The sequence below is a fragment of the Coenobita brevimanus genome, chromosome 40 (genome assembly GCF_032717465.1).
Source record: "Coenobita brevimanus isolate Jiangsu-jjx chromosome 40, ASM3271746v2, whole genome shotgun sequence".
NCBI classification, from domain to species: Eukaryota; Metazoa; Arthropoda; class Malacostraca; order Decapoda; family Coenobitidae; genus Coenobita; species Coenobita brevimanus.
In genome coordinates, this window is record NC_136993.1 from 21008123 (window position 1) to 21030177 (window position 22055).

Consider the following 22055-nt stretch of genomic DNA (forward strand, 5'->3'; position numbering starts at 1 on the left):
AAGCAGTCTCTGAAAGAGTTGGGCATCACCCAGATCACGTCTTCAGCTTATCATCCCCAGACCCAAGGAGCGTTGGAGAGATATCATCAAACACTCAAATCGATGCTCAGGAAATACTGTTTGGAACATCAGAAAGACTGGGATAAAGGTCTTCCATTCGTTGTATTTGCCGCAAGAGAATCTCCAAATGAATCACTGGGCTTCTCACCCTTTAAACTACTGTTTGGCCATGAAGTAAGAGGACCCCTAAAGCTACTCAAGGAGTGCTGGCTGTCGGAAAAAGATGACGTCAACTTGCTGGAGTATGTGATGAAGTTCAAAGAACGGCTGTCCACTGCTTTACAGCTGGCGAGAGAGAATTTAGGAGCTGTTCAGGAGAAGATGAAGACTTGGTATGATAAGAAGTCCAGGTTACGCCACTTTCAGCCAGGAGATCAGGTTTTGATTCTGCTACCAGTGCATGGGCAACCTCTTCAAGCCAAGTTTAGTGGTCCTTATTTCGTGGATAAGAAACTCAGTGATGTCAACTATGTCATCGCCACACCAGATCATAGAAAGAACAAGCAACTTTGTCACATCAACATGCTAAAGTTATATCACAGGCGAGACGAAAATAACCCATACTGCACTGTAGCTGTTCCACCCGAGTCTGCAAGTGAAGCTCTCCCATGCAGTATGAGCCTGAGTGACAGTTTGGGGAAGAATTCTGATATCATGAATGATCTCCAGACTAAGCTTTCTCATGTAGCTCCCGAGGAAAGGCAGGAGTTTTCGGCATTACTGCAGGAGTATCCGCAAGTGTTCCGTGCCACTCCAGGAAGAACCACTGTATTGATGCATGACGTCGATGTTGGAGACGGAAAGCTAATTAAACTGCCTCCTTACCATGTGACTCCAGTGAAAGTTCCTCTCATCCAGAAGGAGCTTGACTACCTGTTGGACCACAAGATGATTGAGCCCTGTCAGAGCGAGTGGAGTTCTCCTGTCTCATAGTCCCTAAGCCAGGTGGGTCACAGCAGCTTTGCATCGGCTACAGACGTGTTAATCAGATAACCAAAACAGACACTTACCCTCTCCCTCGCGTGGAAGATTGCATAGACAAGATCGGAAAGGCTAGGTACATAAGTAAGTTTGATTTGTTAAAGGGATACTGGCAAGTACCTATGACTGAATGTGTTAGGGAGATCTCATGTTTTGTAACACTAGGAAAGACTTTTGCATGTTCTGTAATGCCATATGGTATGAAGAATGCACCAGCCACTTTTCAGAAGCTCATGAATGTTGTAACAGAGGGTTTGGCAGGGTGTGTTGTTTATATTGATGATGTATTAATCTTCAGTGACAACTGGAAAGATCACCTATGCCATGTCAGTAAATTTCTTGAGCGTTTGGTTCAAGCTAATCTTGTAGCTAATTTATCAAAGTGTGAGTTTGGTCAAGCTAAAGTTCAGTACCTTGGGTACGTAATTGGTGATGGACATGTTGCACCACCAGAAGCTAAGGTTCAGGTTATAAGTGATCTTCCCAGATCTAAAAGTAGGAAAGAGCTACAAAGACTTTTGGGAATGGTAGGTTATTACAGGAGATTTGTTCTTAACTTTTCAATTCTTGTATCACCACTCCCAGACCTACTGAAAAAGGGAGTTAAATTTGTCTGGACCGATAACTGTGAATCCTCTTTCAGTAAACTTAAAGCTATCCTATTAAGTCAGCCAGTGCTCGCTACTCCAAATTTTGCTAAGCCTTTTAAGATGGCTGTTGACGCAAGTGATACAGGAGCTGGGGCTGTTTTGCTGCAAGAGGATAATCAGGGTATTGAACACCCTGTATCTTATTACAGTAAGAAGTTCACTCCACCTCAAAAGAACTACTCAACTATTGAGAAAGAGCTTTTGGGCTTGATTTTGGGTTTACAGCATTTTTCATTTTATTTGTGTTCTGGTTTTGACCCCATAGTCATTTATACCGATCATAACCCACTGAAATTCCTTAGTAAGTTTAAAGATAAAAAGCAGAGATTGACAAGATGGAGTCTACTTCTTCAGGAGTATTCATTAGACATACAACATGTCAAGGGGAAAGAAAATGTTATTGCAGATTGCTTATCTAGACTTTAGACAGATTGTTTTAGAGTAATAAGAAATTTCCTTTGTAAATTTCTTTTTCTTTGTGGGGAGGTGTTACATAGCCTATGATTTCATCATCCTCTGTATAATTCTAACGTACAGTATGCTGCATGTTTGATCACGATTCGCCTCGTGGCTTCCATAGTGACCAGGCTTGCGTGTTTTACCTCACTCCCCCCTTCTCCCCCTTATAGTAGAGTAAGTCGTTCTTTCTGTTGTTCAGAGCAGGACTGTCAACTCTTCCTCCCCTGTGCCTTCATTTCCGCGTCCTTCTTGCAAGTTGAATCAAGCTCTGCCAGCCCCTATATAATGAGCTCAATCTCTGCATTAATTGCCACTTAGATCTACTCCTCATTTTGTTCACATCTCTGTCCTCCCCTGTATAGTGTATTTTTGTGAGGGCTCAGGAAGTCTCCAGTCATCTAGCTGCTGTATAATTTGAGTATAAGTGTTATTACCATTTTTCTTGTATAGCCTGAGGCGTTGATTCGTAGGCTTGGTAAGGTCTTTGTGATTCAAGTAGAGTTTTTGATGTCAGCCATTATTAATAATATTTTGTATCTGTAATAATATATCTTGCTTTAACTGAGCATTATCCGGTTTTCTCATTTATCAGGGCTGACTTAGATAAATTTGCTCTTGCTAAATTCATGTTAATTGAGGCTATTGCAGTTAACCATATATGTAACCTGTTTTGCCATTACATTATCCTTATGAGTCCTGAATGTTTAGTTGTTAGTTTGTGCATTAAACTTTAACTTGTAATTTTACTTAACTCTTTTGTTTTGAACCTGGAACTTTACGGGACAGTAGTGATTTTAGTATTCTCACTTGAAGTGTTCATTATCTCTCTCTGTTCCGTAACAATATATATATATATATATATATATATATATATATATATATATATATATATATATAGTCTCTTGTTAGAAAGTCTCTCTAGAATTTAATGAAATTGAAAGTTGCAACTAGGGGTCTGGATGTAGGTCTAGGTGTTTTCCTTGTAGCTGGAAGAAGTTATAATGATAATCATAATCTACAGTGGATGAATGCGATACAACACGATAGGCTGTAAAAGGCCTGTTCAGACACAAGTTGTAATCAGCAACATTCGGACGCTAACTGTTGAACAAAAAGTACATGATGAGATATTAATTAGTAATTAGGAGAACAACCCGTTTCTCTCGGTCACATTTGATGCATTTTTTTTTTTAAACTACCAAACAATGTTTTCTAGGTAAATATTTTCCGAACACCCCATTCCATCGGCCCATGGTCTCCATTAGCTGCTTGTCATTACCAGACAATGTTGGCAACAGTAAGCAAAGGTCTGTCTAGGTCGTGATCTATGAAACGGGATGTTTTTATAATATTCATTTTACTGTACAAAACAGAGATTTGCATCAAAGTATGTAAGAATATGGCCTCTGTGTTGAGAGGTCCATATTAATTTTCCCTAAATCTATGGCATTTGGTGGTCATTTCAGGTGGCAACATTTGAATTCCCGCCAGATATCATGTATGACCGACATGATGGCGGACAGCTGCGTCTGTATGGAAGGGAAGTGGAGTTGATAAGAGCACTCTCCACCGCCTGCAACTTCACAGTAAACTTCTTGGAGCCTCCACCGGGTAAGGAGATTTCTATCAAAAGGCTGGTTATTGTTTTTTGTTCACATCACACCACGTAGGACTGAGCAACTGATCAACTCCCCCCCCCCTCTTTCAATGCCATAGCTGAGTATCCTAGTCCCGTGCCCATTCACTCCTATGGGAACAATAATGAATTAGTAGGAAAAGTAGAATATTTTTAAATTACATAAAATATTCAGTTAAGGTCGTTTTTTCCTACTCTTCCGTATGTTTCACAGTTGGATGAATAAAATTTTTTATATTTGAACTTCCAACAGCTGCATGAGGTAATCCAGCAGAAGCTAAAATAATCCTTTAGTGGAAAATGGTTAAAAGTTAAGATATTTATCAACCATTTTTAGTTCCGTAATGATATTGATCGCCTGATGAAGGCCTGAATAGAGATATACCAGTACGGGATGGTACAAGTGATTCAACGATATAGAATAAGCACAGCAAAGCTGTGCAGCCGTATCTCACAACAACATGCTTTCCGAAACCTAGAGGCTTACAGCGTGTACAAATATCATGGGGAGCCCTAAAACTTGTTCTTAAAAAAAATGAATCAAAAGTTTTCTGTAACAGTTACTAGACAAAGATTCGTAAGAACAGTATCTCCTTCCTAGAAAAAGGATATTCCCTGGTCACTCCAAGCAAACTGCAGGGTATAGAAAAAAAATGCCAAATGTTAAACAGTAAGGTATACCCTGTGACAAAACCGGCGTCCCTCTGTGTCAGCCCTCCTTAAATGACAGTTTAGTCATTTGAATTCCCGCCAGATATCATGTATGACCGACAGGTGGGAGTGGGGGGAAGAAGGGGGCGAGCGTGAGTCTGGGCTTTTCCTCAACAGATGCATGGTTGCTTGAAAAGACCTTCATCTCAAGCTCAGTCAGTTAGGAATCCTAATCTTATGTCTCAGACCATAGAAGACGATGGTAGATGAAGATGATAGATCATGATGAACCAGGTTGATGGTGACATGATGGATGATATATGATGGATACGTTCTCCCTATGTGTCGAGTGGGGTTGATGGAGGATTAGTGCCCCTCCCTGTAAAACAATTAACTCTGAGCCCTTGGCCACCCCGTTTGGGATACATGGCGTCTGGCAATGAATGAATGATGAATGATGACATGATGGATGATGGACGACGGATGATGAGGATGATGATAGTGATGGATGATGATGATAGATGATTGATGATAAACGGTGGATGACAGATGATGGATGATAAATGATAGGTGATGATGGATGGCGATGATTTATGATGATAATGATGCCTGACTGATGATGGGTACCGGTACTGATTATGTGTGGGTGACGATTATAAACGATTGTTGAGCGGTTATGGGTGGTATTGGACGATAGATGAGGATGATGGGTGATGAAAATGGATGACGATCGATGATAATGATGGATGATGATCATGGATAATAATGACACACTATCATGATGGATGAAATATAATGGAGGTAATGATGGTTGATAACAATAAATAATGGATGACAGATGGTGGCCGATGATGACTCGACCGATGAAGATGATGGATGATGGTCGACGGATGGTAATGATATGATAATGATGGACGAGGGGTAAGGATGATGGATGATTACGATGCCAGATGACCGATTATAATGTTCATAATGATTGTAAATGATAGATGTTCATAATGGGTGATAATGGCAATGGTGGATGGCAGAGATGAATGATGATGATGCATGATGATGGCAAATGATCATAATAGATGATGGGTAATGTTAATTACTGAAGGATGGTATATTATGGATGATGATGATGAACGATGGATGAGGGTGGTGGAGGGTGATGATGGGTGATGTGCAGTGATAGATGACGGATGATGATGATGGAAATGTATGATGATGACGGTTGATGATGATGGACGGTGGGTGGTGATGATGGATGATGAAATGAAATGTATGACGATGACGGTTGATGATGATGGACGGTTGGTGCTGATGATGGATGATGAAATTGGATAATGTATGATGATTATGATTAGATAGGTGATGATGGATAATGATGAACGATTGAAGATGGGTGATGATGGGTGAGGGATGATGAATAATGATGGATGACATGATGTATGATTGATGACGGATGATGATGGATGACAGATGATCGATGATGAAGACAGATGATGGTGATAAGTAATGGATGACGATAGTGGACGTAGGCTTAGAATGAAGGATAACGAAGTTGGACGATTGGCGAAGATGATGGATGACGATGATGGACAATGGATGATGTTGTAGGATGAACACTGTTAACAGATGATGGATGGTGGATGGCAGATGACAGATAATGATGATGAATGATAGATGAGGGTGATGGATGATAAATGATGGATGAGGGTGAGAGATAATCAATGGCAAATGATGATGATAGTTGGTGATGATGATAGTGACGATGATGATGATGATGGTGATAGTGACGATGATGATGATGATGGTGACTATGATGATGATAGTGACGATGATGATGATGATGGTGATAGTGACGATGATGATGATGATGGTGATAGTGACGATGATGATGATGATGGTGACTATGATGATGATAGTGACGATGATGATGATAGTGACGATGGTGATCGTGACGATGATGATGATGATAGTGACGATGATGATGATAGTGACGATGATGATGATAGTGACGATGATGATGATAGTGACGATGATGATGACAGTGATGATGATGATGATGATGATGATAATGATAGTGACGATGGTGATAATGGATGACAGATGAAGGAGAGATAAAAGACAAGGGGTGACTGATGATAGATGATGATGAATGGTAGGTGATGGATGATGGTAATGGTTGGCGGATGATGACAATTAATAGGTGATGATGATGGTAAATGGTGATGATGACGATGGACAACGGTAAATGATGATAATGATGATAACGGATGATGTTTATTGATGATAATGATGATGATTGAGAATGGTTAATGATGATAATGAATATAATGATGATAACGATGATGATGATGACGATGATGATGATGACGATGATGATGATGATGATGATGATGGACAAAGGTGATGATGATGATGGACAAAGGTGATGATAATGATCCTGGCGGTGATGAATAATAATGATGATGATGTTTGTTATTTCTCTTGTTGTTTTTATTGTTTGTTGCTGCTGCTGCTGTTGTTGCTGCTGCTCTTGCTGTTATTTCTGGTGCTGTTGTTGCAGTTGGTGTTACTCTTCTTGGTTTTGTTGCTGTTGTTATCGGCCTTATTATTACTGTAATACTGATAATTAGATATGCAGAATCGGGAAGAAATACATCACAGCACATAAAATATAACTGAATGTATCTACCCATTCTTCTGTCTGCCTGTCTGTCAGTTTAGATTATTATGATCATCAGTCTTTTTAGAACTTTCAGTTCTACACTCAAAGTTCTGCATATATGGGCATTAATATGTCATAAAGCAATATGTAATAGTTATAGGCATGTAATAATTACAGGCATTAGTATACGTCATATCACAATATGTACCACTTACACAATATGCAATGTCCAATGCTCAGGTAGAGACGTACACATCCTTTAGCCAGAATGCAAACACAAAATGAAAGGCAAACATTTTTCAGACGATTAAGAATCCCATTATGTAGCAAACACATGGGGTAACTGATGAAAACTGGTTAGCTTACGTGGATGGGAAAGTACTAGTCATCACACACACACACACACACACACACACACACACACACACACACACACACACACACACTGGGCAATGTATATTCCTGGAAATCAGGTATAGCAGTCAGAGAGCCAGAAGAGACCAGAGAAGGCAGAAAGGGATTGAAGAGATCGGCTAGTGTAGGAGGTTCGCCGTCATGCTGACAATACCTGGGTTCATAACTCTGTCCATGACACCACGATATCAGTGTCACAATAAACCCCATAACCCAATAGTGTCTATAATTCACCTTCACCTACGATACCAGATAGAGGGGCAAGTGAGACAGAGAAAAGACCTACTTCATGATAACACCCCGAGTGAGCTATCCAATGCCTCACGACTTTATATTGGTAGCAACGATTCTCCACATCATCCACATTATCGACACTGGTTTTCACCTGTCTACCTGTCTACCTATATACCTCCCTATCTTCCCTAATAACGCTGGTGACAGTAGTAAAAGAAGATAGAAGAGATGCGGTAACGAAGTGGTAAAGAAGCGTAAAAGAAGAAAGAAGAGACAGCAGTGAAGAAGACGATTATTACAAGTTTCTACGACGTAACTGTATGATTTCAATGACAAAAATTCTACTATCAACTATATCAGTCAACAGCAACTATTTACGATTTACAGCTTACGATTGACTAAAACAAGTTAATCACTAGAAGAAGAAGAAGAAACAGATGAAGAAAAGCAAGACAGAGTAAGCAAGAGAAAATGAGGAAGGAATAGGAAGTAACAGGTCTTGACCAAGCTGTGAATATTGTTTTGACGCTGCACAAGCACCCGACCTCCAACCCTCCACCACATCTCCACAACTCCAAAAGAACTCCACAACTCCACACCAACGTAGCGGGAATGCGGTGGCACTGACGTGTGAGCTGTGTTGACATTCCCTACCTACCACCATCACTACTAATAACCACCACCACTATCATAATCCTCTACCAGCATCTCCTACTATCATTTCTACAACAATAATTATTAGTCAGTTTAATAATTAATCTTTTCAAGGTGGCATTAGGACTTAATCATTTATAATACAGATAGCCTACATATATATACTTAAAATAATATCATCATCATCATCATCATCATCATCCGGTCCTTCTTTCCCACCATAGGACAGGGTGAGGAGCAGCAACGTCCAGACAGCCCAAGTTTGCTGGGCCACACTAATTTTCACTCATCATTCAAGCCCCCGGAATCCTGGCTTTATCTGATATGCCAAAAACATTCACTACATTCTGTAGCCTGATATTAAAGTATTCGACAGAGTCAATCCGGATGCTGTCAAGTTACCTGATCATGCACTTCTACTCACATCATTCATCCGGCCAGCTCAGTCTTTTGTCAGTCCCCTAGCCTCACCGACTTCCATACCTCTCTTCCTCACATACTCATCCAACACATCCCTCAACCTTCTTATGGCCTGCGTCGCCTCCTCCCTTCTTCAAATTGGCTCAGATATACCTTTTTCACCACTATGTTTATATCCGTTCTATCCACATGACCACACCATCTCAGTATACTCTTGTCAATTCTGGTGTCGATAAAGTTCCTCACTCCGCATCTTTCACGAATCATATAATTTCGTATCCTATCCACTCTCTGTACTCCACATTAATTCCTCAGCAACCCCTTCTCCACTGCTCTCATTCTTGACTTTTCATTTTCATGCCACACTGTACTCTCACATCCATATGTTATAGATGGCACTAGCACTCCCTCATGTAAGCCTTGTGCAGCTGGAACACTCAATCTGCTGTTTCTTATCAAGGCCTTCATAGCACCAGCTACTTTCCTTCCTTATGTCACTCTACTTTCCAAGACTTTTGCATATTTTTCTCTCTTTTCAATCACTGTACCCAGGTATTTGAAATCTCACCAATTTCAGTCTTTCTCCATTCACTGTAACATCAAACTGGGAGTCACTTCCCCTCTCAGTAACCATCACTATACTCTTTTCCACATTTACTTTCAAGGTACGACGCTCACAGACATCGGCAAAATTCTGCACTAGTCTACCAAGTTCTTGCCTGGTTTTTGCAAGCAATATTGCATCATCAGCATACAACAAATTTGATATATTCCATCCATCAACATGCATTACCTAAAATAATATACTAGCAATAATTCATTTATCAGTATTAAAGTAATATTAATACAATAGTCTAACAATAACTAACAGTTATAATTATATACACAGTACCCTCGTGTCTAAGACAGTAACATTGTCGCCTGAGAGTCCCAGCTTGGACGAGAAATTTCTGAGAAAAATTTAAATTGTCACAAAATCTCCAAAAAGTGCCCCTAGAAACATCAACCTAGACCTATTTTGGCACCAAAACAAATTTCCTCACCTTGAAAGTATGTGCTTCTCAGCTTGTTATCTCCAGCTTAGTAGCAGTTATCTCCGGCTTTGTAGCATGAGGCAGATGGCAGCACTTCAAGGGGTTAACAGACGGTTTCCTAGGCATGGTTATGTAAGGAGAGGCAATAGCCTAGGAGCAAATGCTGAGTGCAACACGCAGTGTGTCCACAACGCTCTAGTGAGGGAGACATAAGCAAGCACTGCCTGCTCATCACGTGACCAGATGCCAATATATTATTGGACAACATCGCAACCACGTCTTTCTCCCAGATGCGGGAACCGTGATGGACAGGTTGAGACCGTCATAGCTGTATTCTCCTCAGATTTTGGTCGTAATGAACTGTTGGTTCCTTAATGAACGTAGGTAACCATATTACAGCAATATATTGGATTATTATTTATAGTCTCCGTCTTGGACGTGAAACGTCTTGGACAAACCCGTCTTGGACGCGAGGGTACTGTGTGTGTATATATATATATATATATATATATATATATATATATATATATATATATATATATATATATTAGTTCATTCATATTTCCCAACCATATAACTTTCATAACTTAGTGACTGACAATATACACTTTACACTGATATATTTTATGTGTTTTATAATTTCAGTTTAGTGAGGAATCAAGAGAATTATGCTATCTAGTGAGTAATACCATTATGTATTAAAAAAAAATATTGCTAGATGAATTAGCATTATCATTCCTTTATAGCCATACACAAGTAGGAATAGAAAACGAGCACAAAGAAAAAAAATTACAAAAATTAGGAAACACAGAATCCACCAGAAAAACAAAATAAACAACAAGAAATGGGTGAAATTTACCCAGAAATACATAATGATGACGATTGGTGAAAGTTTTCAGATGCAGACTGAGAATTATTGAAACTTTATACATATCATAATCAAGATGATCTGAATCAGAGAGTATACAAATCAGGAAAAACATATGAAATAGCTTAAATGACAGCTGCAACGAAATTGTAGTGAAAATGGACAAAGATACTTCCAGTGCATTCACTTCTTCACAGCACAGTGTATGTTTACCATCAGGATAAAAATCTTACAAATTTTTCAGGTACTGATAAAGACGGATTAGATATCCAGACAGTGCTAGATGAATGTCAACAGCATTTCGTTAGAAGAAAAATTACAAAGAAGAAAAAAAAAAAGCTGTTTTTTATCAGCAACAATAAATCAGGAACATTGCCTAGCTGGCAATTTGTTTCAGTCAGACAAGACTTTGAGAGCTCAAATATATGGTGAGTTCAAGACAGAATTTCTCAGGAAATTCTCTGGAGGTAAGAATTTTTTAGTTGGTATAGCCCCAGATATACATGAAATAGCTGACCTTCTAAAGCAAACACATTCTTACTAAGATCTGGATAACTGCAGATATGTCCACCATTAAAAGGATTATGCTATCTGGCGTAGAAAACTCAGATTGGATTGAAGGTGACGGCCATATGTCACCAATGCATGTCGTTCACATCATTGGATATATAGCTGCTTCATGTAAATTGCCTGAATGGGTGCTGAATATAGCTAAGACAATATCTTATATTCCAGGAATGTATTTCTTAGATTATATATGAGGCGGAGTTGCACTGCAACAAAGCCAGTGTGACTGAAATATCACAGTGCAATAAAACATGGATGAAATTAGCAGAGACTGTTGCAAGGATAAATAAATCTGGTCCAAGTAAAGACCAAAGACAGTCTCGACCAGAGCACAGACAAACAGTCAAGAACTCTGCTCACACATATCAGGCAACAGGCAGGCTCAGAGATTCGGGCATAACCCAGGCACACAATGTGCGAAAGAATGACCAAGATATGTTAAATCACCTCGTAGCTCAAACTCGACAGATAGGCTATGTTACTACTGTGCAAATCCAGGCCACACAAGATCTGAATGTTACATAAAAAAAAAATAGAGGGTTTCAACCCTACTGTGGGAAACACGAAACTGTCTGTCACTGGACCTCAGACTGTAAAACAACAGAGAAACTGATAACTGCTTACAGGTCAGGGGAAGAATATATCAGCACAAAAGACCAGAATACATTTTAAAAGGTAAACAAAGAGGAAGTATACAGAAATGAAAGCATTTTTGGTTTCTGCTTTTTTGAAGATAAAAAAGAGATCATTATTTTTGAATTCTGGCTCACCAGTCAATCTAACGACATAAGATGAATTAGAAAGAATCTTAAAATTAGAAGAAAGGTAACATTCATGGAGGAACAAAACTTAGATTAATACACTGTAGATGGTAAAGGAATACTAGTGAGAGATATGGTTGAGTTAGACATCAGATTTACAGACTATCAAAACAATTTATCATTTAAAGCAAAAATGCTCCTTGGCCTAAGTATGATGAGAGAAGAAAATATTTTTCTGATGCAACATTTCAGTGGAATACATATCGATAATGAATTAATTTATGAGTCACAATAAAGAGTAAACTGGAGAAGTGGAATGCTATTGTACTGGAAGAAACTTGTAAAGTGAAAGGACTCTCAGTAGATAATGTTTTATGTTGGATATATATCAAAGGGGAAATAAATGTCTTTCTAATAAACCTGATGAATGGAGATGTGAACATCAAGAGAGGAACTTGTATATGTAATTTAGAGACTTGTCCATCTGCTATACATGAAGTGACAATAGCTGGAGTGTCAAGCAAAGTAAAATCGTCAGAGAGAGAGAGAGAGAGAGAGAGAGAGAGAGAGCATAAAAGAGGCTTTGATTCACTCAGAAAATTTTAATATGGAAAATGATCTACTGGATTTACTACAGAAACATCGACAGATTGTCACATTACCCAATGAAAAATTAGGCTATACCAGATAAATGTAAAACGTCACACAACGTACACTAGATTAATGTAAAATAAATCACACAACCTACTTATATGCCAACACAGAGAGCTGCACATTCACAGCATGCATTAGCTAGACAATATGTGGTGTTAAGTTTGGATATTGCTGAATCTTCAGTGTCCCCATGGAATCCACCACATTTTTTTCAACTTAAACAAAATGGAGAAATGCGGGAAGTTATTGATTATTGCAAATTTAATCAAGAAACAATTCCTGACCGTTTTCCTATGCCAGTGTTAAATGATGTCTTACAAAATATTGGACTGGGACATAAAGTACTTTCAATAATCGTTGTGGTGTGGATATGGATGTGATAGGAAGCGTTATGAGGAACACACTGAGGTGGTTTGGCCATGTGGAGAGGATGGAGGGTGAAAGACTGACGAAGAGAGTGTATGTGAGTGAGGTGGAGGGGGGAAGAGGGAGGGGGAGCCGAGGATGAGATGGAGGGATGGGGTGGAGAGGTATATGAGAGAGGGGTGTGTGAGTTGGGAGCAGGGCAGTGAAATGGCGGGGGACAGGGCGACTTGGAGGCGATTTGTTTGTGGCCACCCCAAACGGGATTGAGGCGTCTGGCAATAGATAGATAGATAGATAGATAGATTTGTTCAGTGGATATTACCAGATAAAGTCAGATGAAGAATCACACAAATACACAGTATTTTCTACAAATAGTGGCATTTTCAATACTGAAAGATGCCAAGGGGCTTTGTATGGCAATAAGAACAATGGAAGAGCACTTGCAGAAATCAGACCAACTCCGAAACAAGGTAGCCAACGCTGGATTAAAAATTAAGCTGTTTAAAAGTATTATTTCCTTTACAGAAATGAAACTCCTAGGCCATAGGCTGGATGTAGAGGGCATCGACACCTCAGATGAAAAATTACAAGCAGTAAGGGATTTCCCTGAACCCACAAATGTCAGTGAAGTTCGACACCTTATAGGACTTAAAGATCTTTTATACAAGGATGTAGCAGAGCCATTATTCCACCTATTAAAAAACACACAAGCAATATTTCAATGGAGAAAAACAACAATTAGCATTTAATGATTTTAAAGGTAAACTTACATGTGCACCTGATTTAGCATATCCAAACTTTAATAAATCATTTAAATTTGCACAGTGTCTCACTTAACCTCCTGGCTGTGATGTTCCCTTAAAAAGGTCCGATCAACAGGCTATGCCATTCAGTACGAAATCCACTAATCGATTTCAAAGGTTGTGCTCTGTATTTTGATGTGAGTACTTTGTGTATTCATCCGCCCACACTTGGAGTTGCCAGGTAGTCCTTTTAGCATCCTCCACACTGCATCACGCATTACATAACCACATAAGCCCTAACGATGGGAATTCCGGCTCTTTCAAGAGAGCTGCCTCATTTGGCTCAGTTCAGGCAAGAGAGCTGGGAGCCGGCCCTTTCGGCTCTTTCGGCTTTCAAATGGCTTCTCATTTAGTACCACATTAGCTTTTATAAAATTTACCCGAATTTACCGATATTGCACCTTATGTTAAAAAAAAGATAAAAAGGAAACAGTCACAAAAATGTAAATTCCAGAAATATATTTTTCTCTTTAAACATCTTGGAAACATTCTCATGACAATAAGATTATGCATATTCAGCATTTACTGTTGGTGAAATCAAATTACCCTTACACATACAGTATATTTCAACTCAAAGGCCACATGGAGGACTTTGCACATGTAATACAAGAGGAACACTTAAAAATGTACATCTTCCATTTGTAATGTAAATAATGAATAAAACCTTCATTGTCATATAAAAGACAAAAAATAATATTAGCTAAATCTGGCAACCAAAGAAGAGTAACTTTGAAAAGCAATAGAACATAATCTGCATATTCATGAAAAAACAAACAAACTTAATATTGATTAAATGAAGATAGTACACATCTTGCCAAATAACAAATATATAATATATAAGAGTCATGTGTGCTCTCAGCTTGAAGAATGCTCACCCTTGTGGAATGGATGTGGGGAGGTTGCATTAAAACAACTCGACAAAATTCAGAACAAAGCTGTTAAAATTATTAACAACCCTGCCATTACAAATAAACTACCTCCCCTACAAGTAAGAAGGTACGTTGCCTCCCTTGCATTATTTTACAGATATTTTTATGGCAAATTCTCAGTCGACGTTGCTTCCATGATGCCACCTCTCCATGCCTTCCCTCGTGCTACACGGGCATCTGGTAGCGCTCATGACTGGAATGTCACTCAGCTGTATTGCAGAATATCTGCCTATCAGAATTCTTTCATTCCCCAAACTGCATCTCTCTGGAACTCGCTTCCCCAGGGTTGTTTCCCTCCAAACTTCAACCCACAGCTGTTCAAGTCAAACTGTTACAGATATTTTATTAACAAAGGACACCAGTAATCTGGTGTATGGATTATTTTTTTATTCATTTGTTTTTCCTTCCTCTGTTCTCTTATTTGAAAAAAAAAATAATAATAATAATAATATGCAAAACAGCAGCAACAAGTCTTACTTGTATCTGTTAACAGTGGAACACTAACATTATAACAGAAGGTTGTAAGTGGCCTTTAAACATGTCACTCATTTTGTCTTTATGGCAGAGTGGCGTGACGAAAAACTAGGGACTGATCTGGCTTCTTCTCTCTAAATCAAAGTAGCCTCAAATGTCGCAAGTACTGTAGCATATTTCATATGCTGTTAGCATACAGCTGCAAAAAGTAGCCCAATCCACTACTTTTCACCCATCTGGCAACTCTGTGATGGTACCTTGTGACTAAACCTTTATATACTGAGTTGAGGGTTACCAGCATAGATTGTCTTTAACAACAAACAGATGTCTCACTCTGATTTTTAGTAGTGATTGAAAAGCGGTTTTTGTGGGTTGTATTTAACAAATGAGTGACCGTCCTACCATTCTCTTTTTTTTTTTTAATTTACCAAGAAAATTACAGAAAAAAGTAAACAGCTCCCAGAAGGAAGCCAGCTCCCATCATCCACTTAAAAGGGCCGGCTCTATGAGCCGGATCGTTCATGCCACTAATAAGCCCAGTTTGTTTCAGGAAGTCATGGCATCTAAAGGTTGTTTGTTGCGTTTGCCCTAGTCTTCAACTTGGCTCGGTGTTACCAAGAAAAGAGGTGCTAGTGGTCGTATTCCAAAGAAAATGAAGTATGCACGTACTGGTGATGGTGATTCTAGCAATTCTAGTGTGGAAAATACTGTAAAACCTCTGAAAAGTCAAGCCAACAGACCAAACTCCAAGCGGCGCCAACCCACCTACTGTATGTTGCACCCCATTGACTTTCATAAACTCGTCAGCTTCAAGCCCCTCTGGAAAAGTAACTGAACAAATGCAAATAAGTGATAGAGAGTAAGTGTAAGTGACCAAAATATACGGAAAATGGAAGTGTCTGTGTAGGCTATGTAAATATCTTTTGAGTGTAGTGTCATTTACTATAAATGAGTAGTTTTTCATGGCTTAGTATCACACCAGTGTAAAAAAGTGATAGACAGTAAGTGTAAGTAACTAAAAATATAAGGAAAGTGAAAGTGTCTGGTGTATGCTGTGTAAATACCTTTTGCTGAGTTTAGCGTTATTAACTATTTACTGAGTAGTTTTTCGCCGTTCAGTATCACCCTCTTTTATTATACAATGTTTGGAATATAATGATTTTGAAGTGCTAAGTGAACCATTCAAGATAATGCAAAGAATGTGATGTGTATGGTGGTTGGGAAATGAAGTGTGGTGAGTGGAGGTGTGGGTGGTTGTACGTGACGGACAGTTACAGCGACACAAAAAAACACTGAAAATGGCGTTGTTTCCATCAATTTCTATGGCATCACTCTCTACCTATCTCTCTCTACCTATGAGCACATCACTGATGTGCTTATAGGTAAGAAGAAAGGTTTCACTTTCTTGTACATGTTTTTTTTTTCTTATCTTGTGTATTAGTAAGAAAATTGTCGCACTGAAAATGGGTAACTTTTGTGCCATGTGGTGGGCGGCGGTGTGGGTGGTGGTGCATGACAGACAGCAACAGCAATGCAAAAAAAAAAAAAAAAAAAACGAAAATCGTGTTGCTTCCATTTTTCTCTACAGCATCGTAGGAGCATTTAAACATTCACTCATGTGCTCTTAGGTAAGATGAAAGGTTTTGCTTTTTTGTGAATGTTTTTTTTTTATCTTGTTTATTGATACAAAAACTATTGCACTGAAAATGGGTAACTTTTGTGTGGATTGCTGCAACAAGGGTATCCCTCTCACCACCTTAACCGCAGTTGTGATTAAAGGCTTAGGAGTTGTATTGGTGCAAGACGATAGATGTGATAAATATCAGTCAGCTGCATTTGCCAGTTAACAAACAAAAGTACCAGAGAAATTATTGTACCACAGACCTCGAAGCTCTCGCATTAATATTTACAAAAATAATTTTGTGACATTGTAAATGGTCACAAAATTTACCTTTATACTGACCATAAGCGTCTCTTGGGCATGTTTGAGGAAAAACTCCTCAGTGGGAGGAGAGCACAATGGAAATGTACAGTCTAGAATTACAATTTAAATATTCGCTACATAAAACGAAAAGCAAACATAGCACCAGACGCTCTATCACAAAATCCAACAATGACCAGTGTCACTACAGTTATTCTAAGGGAAACAACTCCAACCATGAACAAATATCATAGGCAGAAAGACAGGACCCAGTATGGTCTGAAGTTATATAGAGAAGAAGGGTGATGGTTCGGACAGTGGAACGGTTCGGACAGTGCATTTCCTGAGTAAGGTATGGGACCTAGGGCTGCGAGGTTTTGTGTGAAAGTGCAAGACTTTGTTTGCTTCTTCCACACAGAATTTCCAAGCTATAAATGCCACACTTTTTGATGCAGGTCATATATATATATATATATATATATTTGCACCTCCTATGTTTTAATTTGAGTGTATATAGTAAGCTATACTTCCATGAATGTGTCGAGCAGTGAATTGCCCATTATTATAGTGAATCTACATCATATGTACGGTAGAAGATACTGTTATCAGATATAAATGTTACACTTGTGTGAAATTTTAGGGTGCCATTCAGTTAATTACATAGATTTGAGAATAATTTGGACAGTTGAGAAGGGGGTGGTTCATCAGTATCAGAACTATCCCTGACTACAATATGCATTAAAAAACCATAAGTCATTCAGTCAAACAGAAATTGGGAAATAAATAGATAAAACTAGAGATTAAGAATCTTTTGCAATCTGAAATAGAGGCCCGGAAAGTGAGAAGTGAAGTCATGATTCCAGAGAGAGAGAGAGGGAGGGAGGGAGGAAGAGATCAGGCCAGTTATGCATCTTTTAAGTGTGAGTAAGAGGTTAAGTCAGTTATACATAATTTTGAATCATTTAAATTCAGTATAAACAAAATATGTTTTTGAACAATTATGAAGGGATTATTTTGGATATTGGAGTTAGATTTATGCCTTAGAGAGAGAGAGAGAGAGAGAGAGAGTGAGATTGGACCAATTATGCATCATTTTAAACCAGAAAGTAAGAGGCTAATTTAATTATCCATAACTCTGGTGAAACTTATTTCAGTTTTAAAATATTATTTTTTAACAAATAAGAAGAGACTCATTTGGACTCTGAAGTTTAATTTTGTACTGTAGGAAAATAAAATATCTTTGAATTGATAAATTTTTTTTTTTTTTTTAGCCAATCAAGTCCCATAATTTTCAGAAGGTGCCAGGCAATACATGTGGCCAAACCATTCCATCTATCTGTCTGGTTTGGATGATTTAGAAACTTGTGTTTTGTTAACTACCCGGTTTAGCTCTAAACTGAAAAGAAATAAGGTTTTGATATTATCAGGCTGAACACCCAAATAATGAGGCAACATTCTAAAATTAACATAATTACACTACTACTCAAACCTGAATTTCGGAATTATATATATATATATCTATCTATTGCCAGACGCCTCAATCCCGTTTGGGGTGGCCACAAACAAATCGCCTCCAAGTCGCCCTGTCCCCCGCCATTTCACTGCCCTGCTCCCAACTCACACCCCCCTCTCTCATATACCTCTCCATCCCATCCCTCCATCTCATCCTCGGCCTCCCCCTCTCTCTTCCCCCCTCCACCTCACTCACATGCACTCTCTTCGTCAGTCTTTCACCCTCCATCCCCTCCACATGGCCAAACCACCTCAGTGTGTTCCTCATAACACTTCCTATCACATCCACATCAACACCACAACGCTCCTTTATATTCTCATTCGTCAGCCTGTCTCTCCATGTGACTCCACAGGCTCCTCTTAAATAACTCATTTCCACTGCTCTCACTCTTGACATGTGTCCTTCCAACAACGTCCAAGCTTCACCTCCATTCGTTAGAGTTAGTATCACAATACTGTCATGTAGTAACTTTTTCACTTCCATGCTCACTTCCCTGTTTCTTATCACTACTTTCAAAGAACCAGCAACCTTTCTTCCCTGCTGTACCCTTTCAAGCACTTCACCCTCCAAACCTCCATCCTTACTCATCACACTACCCAAGTACTTAAACGTACTCACATTTTCCAATTCCTCACCATCCAACCTTGCTGTACATTCACTGACTTCACCTCTCTCAAAGACCATAACTTTATTCTTCCCTACATTCACCTTTAGATTCCGTTTCTTACACAGTCTCCCAATCTCATCCACCAAGCCTTGCAGCTCCCCTTCGTCTTCACTCAACAACACAGTATCATCTGCAAACAACAGTACAGGGAGTTTCCAAACACTATCTTCTCTCACCAGGGACACTCCAACATCCACTACCCTACCTTGTACCTCTTTTATTACCCCGTCCATGTACAGATTGAACAACCATGGAGACATGACACATCCCTGTTTCAACCCAACTTTCAAAGAGAAAAATTCACTTAGTTCACCATCCTCACGCACTGCAGCCTTCGCACCATCGTACATACTCTTCACAGCATTCAATAATATATATATATATATATATATATATATATATATATATATATATATATATAATTATAATATATATATATATATATATATATATATATATATATATATATATAATTATAATATATATATATATATATATATATATATCTATATATATAATTAAAATATATATATATATATATATATATATATATATATATATATATATATTTTAACCCACTGCATCCCGGTGTCATGAATACATGTCGACCTGGGGACATCCGGGTGACATGTATACATGATGTAGTGTTTTGTGCCATTGTCTGAATATTCGGCTGGCTATTTTCACCACACGCAGCCACTGGCAACCCTCTGTCACGCTTTACAATCACACTCCGGTTACCTGTGTACCTCCATCATGAACAGACCTACACAAAAAATTTTCCCTGTGGCTGGACCCTTGGCTGAACACCGGCAGCCACCCACTTCAACACCAATGAAGTACAGAGGCCCGAAAAAGAAAAGCCTTAGTGATAGTGCAATAGGGAGAGAATTAGACTTGGCATTATTGCCAGCAGTGAGTGGTGACTCTTCCTCTGAGGAAAGTGACCTCGCCATGATGAGTGTTGAAACTTATGTGTCAGTTGAGTAGGGTGACCATGAGTTCTCCATTATGTGCCAATTGTTTTCCCCTGTACGTTCATTTGCCATTTCCAATGATGGAAATGGTTCAGAGGATATTGACAATCCTGGAGAGGGGATACTGGCACATTGGAGAAGACGGAAAAGGAAGTAGGGAGTGGAGAAAGGGAGGAGATGGAGGAGGGAGGGAGGAGGAAGTTCCTTAGGGCAAGTCTCACACCAGCATGTGACTCCAGTCCTACCATGGATTTTTCACTCAAAATGTCATTACACTAACCTCTCCACTAACCACTCTACCACCCAGTTGACCTGTCACTCGTCCTGCTTCTCAACCTGCCTCACTGTGTGCCTCGCAATGCTGCCTGACTCACCACATGCCTCGCCACGGCGCCTGCCTCACCACATACCTTGCCACACCGGCCTGCCTCACCACATGCCTTGCCACACCAGCCTGCCACACCATGTGCCACGCAATGCCGGGCTGCCTCGCCATCTGCCTTGCAACACCACCCTACCTCATCACAACAGCCAGGTATGTCTGGGTATGCAGGTGCAGGTGCACAGCCACAATCATTTTGTGGCTGCCATCACCTGGATTCACCATCGCCATCACCAGCAAGATCACCATCACAAGCATCATCATCATCACCATGACCATCACCTGCCTCATCAAGTGATTATTTGCCAGATTCTCCAAAAGGCACCCTGCTATAGTCTGACAAATCTAAACATAGGGTTTGGGTGGAGTCTGCCACTGCCTACACTATTGCCATGTTTCCTAACCCTACGATGTATAACGCCTGTGGTTTGTGTAGTAGGGATGATACATAAACATAACTCATACTAATATAACTGTAATGAAAGTGCTGACATGTATCAAGGAAGAATAAAACTATTCTGCATTCTATATTATACGATAATAGAGAAACGTGGCATAAAAATTTGGCAGTGTTGCTCTAAAAATATTCTAATTATTATTTACTTCTCCAACACTTCTAACATTGCTAATTAATTTAGCAAGTATAATTGCAAGAAAATTTGAAGGGATAAAAGTGGGAAGAGGCGATCCTTTCATAATTAAAATAAATATATCAAACAGCTCTGGGGTGGCAGCACTCACGCGACACGTGTTTGTGTGTACGCTATGGGAGGTCACCAACCCCCTACAGTTCATTCATCATCCATAGCCACTCGCGTACAGTCATGGCGGCCCTACAGCGCTCACACCTTCATAGTCAAGCTAAAGAAGTTATATTTAACGTGAGCGAATTTTGCATAAAGGAGAAGCAGTATGGGGCACCTTTATGTGATCTTTCAAGGGCATTGCATCGAGCAGCTGCAGCAACAAATGTGGGGACACTTAGGTTAAAAATAGATCAATTAAGGGATTTAGGAACGAAGGCAGTGGGAAGGATTAAGACAGATGGGATTGTAAGATTAGGGAGTTTGAGCAATAGGGTAGAATGTTTCCCAATGCACCTGGGAGGAGGAGGAGGAGGAGGAGGAGGAGGAGGAGGAGGAGGAGAGAGAGAGAGAGAGAGAGAGAGAGTCAAGCAGTTACGGTACGGTAGGTTACATTTCCGTATGCTCTCAATAAAATAGCATAGCAATTATCAACGGCTAATTATTATACAGGTGTTGATGGTGGGGGTCTATATTTATAGGAGGTGTTGGTGGTGGAGGTATAGCGGGTGTTGTTGATG

The 22055-nt window shown here is 39.4% G+C and overlaps 1 protein-coding gene across 1 annotated transcript in view; it reads left to right on the top strand.

Moving 5' to 3' along the window:
* The window catches only part of LOC145396982 (putative glutamate receptor), a 116521-nt gene that overhangs the window by 45520 nt on the left and 48946 nt on the right, over positions 1–22055 (top strand). The window contains exon 2 of the mRNA XM_080270211.1: positions 3617–3761. Within this exon, the coding sequence (XP_080126337.1) occupies positions 3617–3761 (145 nt within the window). The remainder of the gene's footprint in view (positions 1–3616; positions 3762–22055) is intronic.